General features: G+C 36.8%; 3 protein-coding genes across 3 annotated transcripts; all 3 read right to left on the bottom strand.

Moving 5' to 3' along the window:
• Nucleotides 1-585: 585 nt before the first annotated feature.
• On the bottom strand, nucleotides 586-2,299 carry LOC106158275 (fatty acid-binding protein, intestinal). The gene is made up of 4 exons (XM_013534193.2): nucleotides 2,125-2,299; nucleotides 1,660-1,829; nucleotides 1,231-1,341; nucleotides 586-974 (listed from the first exon to the last, which is right to left on the bottom strand). The coding sequence occupies exons 1-4, from the start codon at nucleotides 2,195-2,197 to the stop codon at nucleotides 924-926; spliced, it is 405 nt and encodes a 134-aa protein (XP_013389647.2). The 5' UTR covers nucleotides 2,198-2,299; the 3' UTR covers nucleotides 586-923.
• A 379-nt stretch (nucleotides 2,300-2,678) lies between these two features.
• Nucleotides 2,679-4,647, bottom strand: LOC106158273 (fatty acid-binding protein, intestinal). Its single transcript, XM_013534192.3, has 4 exons — nucleotides 4,421-4,647; nucleotides 3,565-3,734; nucleotides 3,274-3,384; nucleotides 2,679-3,132 (listed from the first exon to the last, which is right to left on the bottom strand). The coding sequence occupies exons 1-4, from the start codon at nucleotides 4,494-4,496 to the stop codon at nucleotides 3,079-3,081; spliced, it is 411 nt and encodes a 136-aa protein (XP_013389646.2). The 5' UTR covers nucleotides 4,497-4,647; the 3' UTR covers nucleotides 2,679-3,078.
• A 342-nt stretch (nucleotides 4,648-4,989) lies between these two features.
• On the bottom strand, nucleotides 4,990-8,034 carry LOC106156726 (fatty acid-binding protein, intestinal). The gene is made up of 4 exons (XM_013532126.2): nucleotides 6,691-8,034; nucleotides 6,316-6,485; nucleotides 6,052-6,162; nucleotides 4,990-5,740 (listed from the first exon to the last, which is right to left on the bottom strand). The coding sequence occupies exons 1-4, from the start codon at nucleotides 6,764-6,766 to the stop codon at nucleotides 5,687-5,689; spliced, it is 411 nt and encodes a 136-aa protein (XP_013387580.1). The 5' UTR covers nucleotides 6,767-8,034; the 3' UTR covers nucleotides 4,990-5,686.
• Nucleotides 8,035-8,079: the final 45 nt, after the last annotated feature.

The raw sequence follows: 8,079 nt of genomic DNA, 5'->3' as shown, positions 1-8,079 counted from the left end.
CATTCGTGCAATTGTGTGTATAATATTTATTAAACAAACACTTGGGTGCCGTATAATTGAACACAAACGGAATTGATTATATGCAAATAATTCAACCACGAGTTATAATTATTTATAGCTTAAGTTAGGCTTTGATAATAATTTCGAATTAGTTTGATTCGAATCATCGCTAATCAGTGATTAATTATCACGTTTGAGGATTTGAGGGGTTTGGAAGTACATGTACTATGTGTAATACTGCAACATACATACTGTATACGAGCGTATGTACTATGTACCGGTGTGACAGGAATGGTAGTCCTAGATATCGGGGTCCCATATGCTAAGTGCAGGTTAGAGTTAGCCGGAGTATTGGGGCAAGGAGTTATAACTCCTTGATTGGGGGAAGTATATGGGGCGAATATCACCCGTATGGGGAGCGGACTACGGTTCCTATTGTGGACTGCCATTATTGTAACACCCGTACGTGTCAGTTGTCAACTTGTCACCCAGTAGAAAGGGGCATTAGGTAGTTGAAGACATCCAACAGAACTGATTCAGTCCAAAATTAGTACTAAAACCAAATATAAATCTAACACATTTAAATCCACGCCCTTTTTGAAGGCTGTCCACTTTATTGAAGGCCTACTTCTTTCTCACAACTAAATGTCTAAGTAGATTTATTATAAAAACAGTCCTTATATGTATTACAGAGAACGATTGTATTTAAACATGCTTATAGCCAACATGTTATTTTAGCAGACCTTTTAAGTAATGACTGTCACCACACTCCCATAGTTTTTCTTTTCTAGACCAATCATTTCATCTTTATGGCTTTAGCAATAAAAACATAAAGGGATCAAAATGACCATACTTCTTTTAGTGGCTACCAGTATATTCACAGGCTACAAAAGTCCGCTTGTATCATAGTTGAAAGATCTAAACTACTGCTTTTTAAAGAATCGTTTGCAAGTCACGCCTCCAACCACCATTGTCTGAAAGAACAAAATAAAATACATAAGTGAGGTTTGCTAATACCAGAAATATTCATTTTATCCCTAATACTTCATAGTTTTCTTTTCTAGACCAATCATTTCATCTTTATAGTTTAAACAATAAAAACATGTAGGAACAAAAACAAACGCACTTTATCGTGCTAGTAATTATTTGCGATTACCAGCAATGTACATTTTATCCCTAACACTAAGTAATAGTGCGGACAAAGCAGAACATTTCAAAAGAGGTTCGCACCTGTACCATTTCGTCTGCTACAATCTCTCTGCTGACGACCATTGGTCCTTTCCATTCCTTCACTGGTGTGAAGTTCATCATCAGTTTGTTCCCGTCCCAGGAGGACAGCAACTGAATTGAAACGTCGGAATGAGAGAGAGAGAGCAACTGAATTGAAACGTCGAAATGACATGAGAGAGAGAGAGAGCAACTGAATTGAAACGTCGGGATGACATGAGAGAGAGAGAGAGAGAGAGATGAATAAGTTATTAAATTTCAACAATTATCTACATGTACTAGTATGTTTTTTATTAATTCGTTAATGAAACATCTTCCTCAGTATGTGTACATTGCCATGATATGCTATAGTTTATATTAATATTGATTTTGTTATTCTATGGTTAATAGCAGTAACTGAAAAAGTGTATTATAGCCTAGACCTACTAGTACCTTCATTTTATGGTCAAACATCTCTGTTTCCAACTCGTTTCCTACAGTAAACTCCATAGTGTTTGTCTTTGGTCCACCTGATGTCTTCGCTACAAACTTGTCGCCGTCCTGTTTGATGTCTATAACCGGCGTTACTTGCATCGCCATCTTTCTCTTTAAGGCGTTCATTCCTAAATACGTATAAATAATTTTAGTTTGTTTTGAACGCTTAATTTTCAAATTCTGCCAAAGGCATATTAACATACACTCTTGCTTATGTGTGGAAAAATGCATACCTATAGAGCATCAATATAAGCGGTAAATAGGTATGATTTCCATTATGTCACACAAAGAAAAACAATATTCAATCAATCTAACCCTTAGACACGAGAAGACTCACCAAGAACAGGAATTATTTACGAAATAATAGTAGTGTAAGTGACACTATTGTGAATATTAAATTTAGGTTATCTGGTCATTACCTACCAAGTGCGCCCAAAAACCCATCAAGATTTTCACTTCTGTCATGTTTCCACACGCCGGACAAGTCGCAAGGCATTTTGTATTTGTTGTGCTGAATGAACAAAATCTATGCAGACTGTGCTGTCTCTGTTGATACTTGTACCGATATTGAGTCAGGGCAGAATACACGCTATTTATATCGAAAATAATCAGCTTCAGGATATAATTTTGTGCACATGGTAACACAGTACTATGCGTTCTAGTTATTGACCTCTGCATCGTCACAATGTATTTTTATTATGCGGTTTTAATGCGTGCGTCCCAGTTATTGACCCGAGAGTTAAAAAGCCCAGTTTATTGTATTCTATAGGCCTACTTAGTACCCAGAAGGTGTGGCCCATAAGGGGTGTTTAAATGATGTATGATGTCTTCTCGCGCATCACTTACGTACTGTACACGAGGATTTGTAAGCAGTTCCAATCAATAGGATCATGGGTGTTAAATACAAAAGACATTTAATAGGGGAAGGAGAAATATTCGACAAAAATTCAGTGTTGTCCATAACAATTATCTTAAAATAACTAGTAAACGGTTTATTTGTGCTATACATATAATGTACATATATTAGCATAAATTTGCATCTAAAAAGAAAATAATAAATGCTTGAGGGATTTTAAAAAGAGATATAGGCGTGTTACACTTTGCTGTCCTCTCTCTCTCCCTCTCTCTCTTAGGCACTGTTACTGTTTTCAAACATCTTTATTTGTAGGTTTGTTTCTCTACAAACACCTGACCATGGGCATGCAGTAACCAATGCACTAATAAACAGTAACGTTTTGTCGCTCATCCTCGCGGTGCATTTCATGCTTAAATACAGTGACTTGAACATGTAATTTAAGCAAAAAAAGCCCAATCCTGGATTATACAAACGCTATATGATAACTTAATACTGTTTAATAACATCGCCCCTATATTTGATCATGCAACACGCTTGAAAATCCTTTTCGCAGTCACTTCACCACAAGTCATTTCCTGAAAATATAATTAAGGGCATTACAAAACCGCACCCAGCGCTTGGACAAGTTTTGGAAGGCGCTTATAATAAATATAATGTAATGTGTTTGTCTCAGATAATTGGGAACTTAGTTAACAATTCCAATTTATTCACCGTACCTGCACCAGCTCCCCGTCTACGATCTCCCTGGTCATGATAACGGAGTCGCCGTCGCCGTCTACCGGAACGCAACGGAATACCAGCTTGGACCCCTCCCAAGCAGGAGTCGTCTGCAAATGCAGCGTATGACTTCTTAAATAAATGATTTAAATGCACTTGCACAGTTTGTCAATCGAATAAATACCTTCATTTGTATGCCCATTTTCCTGTATCAAGTTTTTTAATGGCAAAAGAGACAAAAGAAGAGGTATAAATTATATAATTTAATGACATATATGGTATGTTTGCACCTTCATTTTCTTCTTGAATTCGTCAAAATCCATTTCTATCCCTATGGTAAAGGCACTTTCCTTTGAAATAATTCCCATGCTGAATTTAGCCTTGAAGTTGTCTTCCTTCTGGTCCATAACCAAAGTAGGGTGAGTATTGACTGCTATTTTTTTCATAAAGTATGAAACACCTAGAGTAAATAATGCATGTTTTAGTTTAGCACTTGGATTCAAAGGAAAACTTTTTAATACATCCAGCTTATAGGATCTTTCTTTCTTTTTTCATTCATTCATTCTTTTATTTATAACCCCCCCCCCCCCCAAGGAGATTGTTTTCACCCCTGTCTGTCTGTCTGTCTGTTTGTTTGTTTGTCATCAACATAACTCAAAAAGTTATGGACCGATTTTGATGAATTTTTCAGGAACTGTCAGAAGTGGGCCAAGGAAGAGATGATTAGTTTTTGGTGGTGATCCGGATTAATAATCAATCAATAATCAACAATAATAAAAAAATCGCTGTCTTGGCGGAGGTCTGCGCTCTCGGAGTGCTTTTCTAGTTGTTTATGTAGTAACAGTATATACCGGGTACGGTTGATGCCATTCCCATATCACACAGTCATATGAGTCTGTTTGATATGGTTTATCATTCTGAGTCACATACTCCAAAACGAAAAAGATTGCCTCCCACCCCAGTCCCACTCCCCCGAAATCGCAGATAGCAAATCTGGAAGTCCAGTGACGCATAGCAGATCAGATAGAGAAGCACTAGTCCCGTCCGTCGAATCATAGCAAACAAAAGTTGTTACTGTACAAATGTAAAGGTAAAGTAACGGTGCTGCCGTATGTTACATGTAGAATTATAGACAAGTCGTCTTACCAACTTTGTTCAAGAACGCCTCAAAGTTTTCACTTCTATCCGCCTTCCAAGTCCCAGTGAAATCGACTGGCGCCATGTTAGTGGATTATTGTTGACGTTTTCTACTGCTACTCTGTTCAAATACCTATTAAATTATGGTGTCCATTAACACAAACCTGGGTACTGAGACTCGAACATACTCATTGTATGCACGGTATACAAAGTGAAAAGAGGTCAAGATCTATTTAACAAAGGGTATAGTCCTGGTTTTTAACCTCTTCCCAACCTTAAGCATGTTTAAGCACTACAAAATATGGGCCAGTGCTTTTACCGGATTTACGGGTAGGACCTACATTATGTCAGCTTTTATTAGATGACATATTCTCAAATAATTTTCTGCTTGTCACTGCGAAATGTGAATTGTTAACGAAAAGAGATAGTAGGGCCTGCTAGAGCACAGTGACGAGATTTGATAAAGCCAAGCACCGAAATACACGTCCGACATGTAACCCAAGGCTATCAGTGTGTGTGTGTGTGTTTGGGTGGGTGGGTGGGTGGGTGGGTGGGGGGGGGGGGGGAGGGTGTCTTTGGGTGGGGGTGGATAGAGGTGGTTTGAGAAGGCGGTAGGCCTATATAGAAAGTAGGCCTACTTACTATAGGTTATTGCACTTGCCTGTGCAAAGTCACTAATGCATGATATGAGAACAATTTAGGACCCTGTAGTCAGTCTTGTATAAATCGATCGATGTTTTAACTGTGCATTAGATGCGATCAGTGATGATTATATTGATTTCAATTAACTAAAATATAACTTGTGTCACAAGACAATAAGTGTAAAGGTAAACAAAGTTATAAGATGTTTGTGAGGAAAGATTCGTTAATTTATTTTCGTATATATCAATATTCATCATAGTACAAAACAATGTACGAGTATTTATAAATAAACATATGATTTAAATGGCGATAAAAATTTATATTCGACACGTAAGCAGTAGCCTTTTCAGGAGTAAAACTGATACAATTAATTTAATATACAATCCAAAGAACAACATAAACGATATATTTTTGGACTTTGTTTTGCGATAAGTAGACACATGAATTTTCATCAAAATTAAACCTCGCTGGGGAGTTTTGATCATGCAGTTTATATGTACACGTAGTATGAGCTTCACACGATTTGAAAAAATTCGCTGCTTCTCTGTCTTCATTTGACCTGTACAATCGAACAGAGCGGTTTTTCAGTTTGTACAATACGTGTCTCTCCCTGGAAGCAGTAAATACTAGACCCTACTGAACTCTTTTAAAAAATCGTTTTGAAGTCACTTCACCGCATGTCATCTCCTGAAATGAAATGATTTAGAGATTAAAAGGCATTAACCAAACCAATCAAATAAAACATGTGCCTTTATTAAGAAAAACCGACAATTTTTTTGTCATTTCCTCTTATTCTATAGTTTGCATGGGAGGCATGTTTCAATGAGGCTAACTCCAATCATTAGTAAAGAATCATGGATATTCAACAAATTTGACGATTTCTGGTCGACTCTCGGACGAATATAAGGTTGACTCAAATTTTCAGTAACTTAAATAGTTTGCACTTTGTAATACAAAGTCTTGATTTTATTCCTAAACAAATAACGTGGTATATCTACCTGCACCATCTCCCCGTCTACGATCTCCCTGGTCATGATAACGGAGTCGCCGTCGCCGTCTACCGGAACACAACGGAATACCAGCTTGGACCCCTCCCAAGCAGGAGTGGTCTGCAAGTACAGGGCAAACAAACAGATCTTCAAATTTAATAGAATTCCATTGAAAAGTGTTAAAATTTCGCCGTATGTGCTATGTGTGCACCTGAGTTAATGAATAGTTCCATATGCAGTAGAAAAAATCATGAAATGACGTCACCTTCTCACCTTCATTTTCTTGTCAAATTCATCAACGTTCATTTCAGTCCCAATTGCAAAGGCACTTTCTTTTGATATTGGTCCCATGCTAAATTTAGTTTTAAAGTTGTCTTCATTTTGTTCTATTGTTACCGTTGGGTTGGTGTTAGCAGCAATTTTTTTCTTTATGAAGCCAATACCTGAAATATTTCATTAAAGCATAGCGTACACAGGATATATTTGTAATGATGAAAAGTTGGCATTATTTCATGTATGGAAACAAATGCCAGTACTACAGTTAGAGATACACACGAAATATATCTAAGGCACAAGTCGTATGTCGACTCAGTTATCTCTATCGTGTACAGGTATGGAATGTAGGTCTACAATGTATGATTAACTTACCAACTTTGTTCATGAAAGCCTCAAAATTTTCACTTCTGTACACTTTCCAAGAACCAGAAAAATCAACTGCTGCCATGGTGAGGGAGAACTACACTATAAGACGTGTAAATATTTACAGCTAGATGTAGATATATTCTAGTAAAACGGTGCTGCATAAGCACATTGCCTTTCCAGCTTCTGAAGTCGTCTTTACAAACTATCGTACGTAATCAGGTAGGCCTACAACAGCACCCGTTGATCAAGTCACACATTAACTTCAAAATCCAGCATTAAGATTATCTTCTTTGTGAACAGTGACGCTGTCCATGCAATGGTTTGCTGCATTACCAAAGTCCAAAGCAGGACACTACACAATTGCAGCCACCAACGATCGCATAGAGTCTACTACAATTGCATGTGTCTTCAAATGACGCTATTTTCAATCAAATAGTTGTTACTTACGTACGTCGTTGTGATCGCGTGCAGCGGCGTCGTCATAATGACGTTGTATAAAGAAGTTATCATAATGATGCATCTATGAAGATCTCATGAAAAAGATGTAGTATCCTATCCAAGCTTTCGGTTTCTACGCCTTCTCTGGGGATAACTTATTTATTTCTTAAAGGTCTATACGGTGATTTGATATGAACCCTCAAAATGACGTTGCATGTAACGACCACGTCGCTGGGAATAAACAATGAAAATTTTTTAAATAATGAATAAAATAAAATAACTATAACCTTCAGTGATAGTGTATATATTCAGGAAAGATGTCACTTAAAGCTGTAAGCCCATTATTTATTCTAAGACTTTGGTTATTTTAATTTAAAATATTTTCACTAATTCAGTAGGGCTTAATCTTTATAAAATAATTTTTTTTCGTACAAACAATATGCAATTTGTTCCTGTTAAATTAAATTTGAGATATTTATGTTTTAATGTTTACCAATGGATATAATACCCCTCAGTATAGATACTAATGATGTTATGTTTAACAAAGGACATTATATACGAAAGAACCCTGTGAAGAGCAAGCCAATGCCCAGGGATACATCAAGCTGACACGGGTGAACAGACAATAAGTAGGTCTACGTGTACATGTATTAATGAGGTAATATATTGTTGCACTTTTCCTTTTTGGCTCACTCTGTAAATCTTTGAACGTGTGCATTTAAAGCATTGAAAACTAAATCAGAAGAAAATTTTTAAAGTTTTCATTTACGATAGATCCACATATTAGATTTATCTCTTGACCGTTGTGTCTGTTCACTCTGACAGACTTGGTCACAACTGAATTACTTTTTAAAGTTGAGATCCAATGAAACTATTTTCACATATAAATCAGAATAACTTACAAAACAGAGTGGACGAGCCAGTGCGAGCTATCACTGTATCCTTATGCTCATTTTG

This window comes from Lingula anatina, chromosome 1 (genome assembly GCF_051362555.1).
Source record: "Lingula anatina isolate TDL-2025a chromosome 1, LinAna3.0, whole genome shotgun sequence".
Taxonomy (NCBI): Eukaryota; Metazoa; Brachiopoda; class Lingulata; order Lingulida; family Lingulidae; genus Lingula; species Lingula anatina.
This window is presented reverse-complemented; position numbering and strand designations above follow the sequence as displayed.

What these genes read in the sequence shown, in the direction of transcription:
- LOC106158275 (XM_013534193.2), bottom strand. Translation starts at nt 2,197, where the DNA reads ATGCCTTGCGACTTGTCCGGCGTGTGGAAACATGACAGAAGTGAAAAT. An exon ending in TGTTTGACCATAAAATGAAG is followed by an intron (nt 1,342 to 1,659) that starts GTACTAGTAGGT and finishes GTTTCAATTCAG; the next exon opens with TTGCTGTCCTCCTGGGACGG. An exon ending in TAGCAGACGAAATGGTACAG is followed by an intron (nt 975 to 1,230) that starts GTGCGAACCTCT and finishes TTGTTCTTTCAG; the next exon opens with ACAATGGTGGTTGGAGGCGT.
- LOC106158273 (XM_013534192.3), bottom strand. Translation starts at nt 4,496, where the DNA reads ATGGCGCCAGTCGATTTCACTGGGACTTGGAAGGCGGATAGAAGTGAA. An exon ending in GGCGTTCTTGAACAAAGTTG is followed by an intron (nt 3,735 to 4,420) that starts GTAAGACGACTT and finishes TATTTACTCTAG; the next exon opens with GTGTTTCATACTTTATGAAA. An exon ending in AATTCAAGAAGAAAATGAAG is followed by an intron (nt 3,385 to 3,564) that starts GTGCAAACATAC and finishes CTGCATTTGCAG; the next exon opens with ACGACTCCTGCTTGGGAGGG.
- LOC106156726 (XM_013532126.2), bottom strand. Translation starts at nt 6,766, where the DNA reads ATGGCAGCAGTTGATTTTTCTGGTTCTTGGAAAGTGTACAGAAGTGAA. An exon ending in GGCTTTCATGAACAAAGTTG is followed by an intron (nt 6,486 to 6,690) that starts GTAAGTTAATCA and finishes GAAATATTTCAG; the next exon opens with GTATTGGCTTCATAAAGAAA. An exon ending in AATTTGACAAGAAAATGAAG is followed by an intron (nt 6,163 to 6,315) that starts GTGAGAAGGTGA and finishes CTGTACTTGCAG; the next exon opens with ACCACTCCTGCTTGGGAGGG.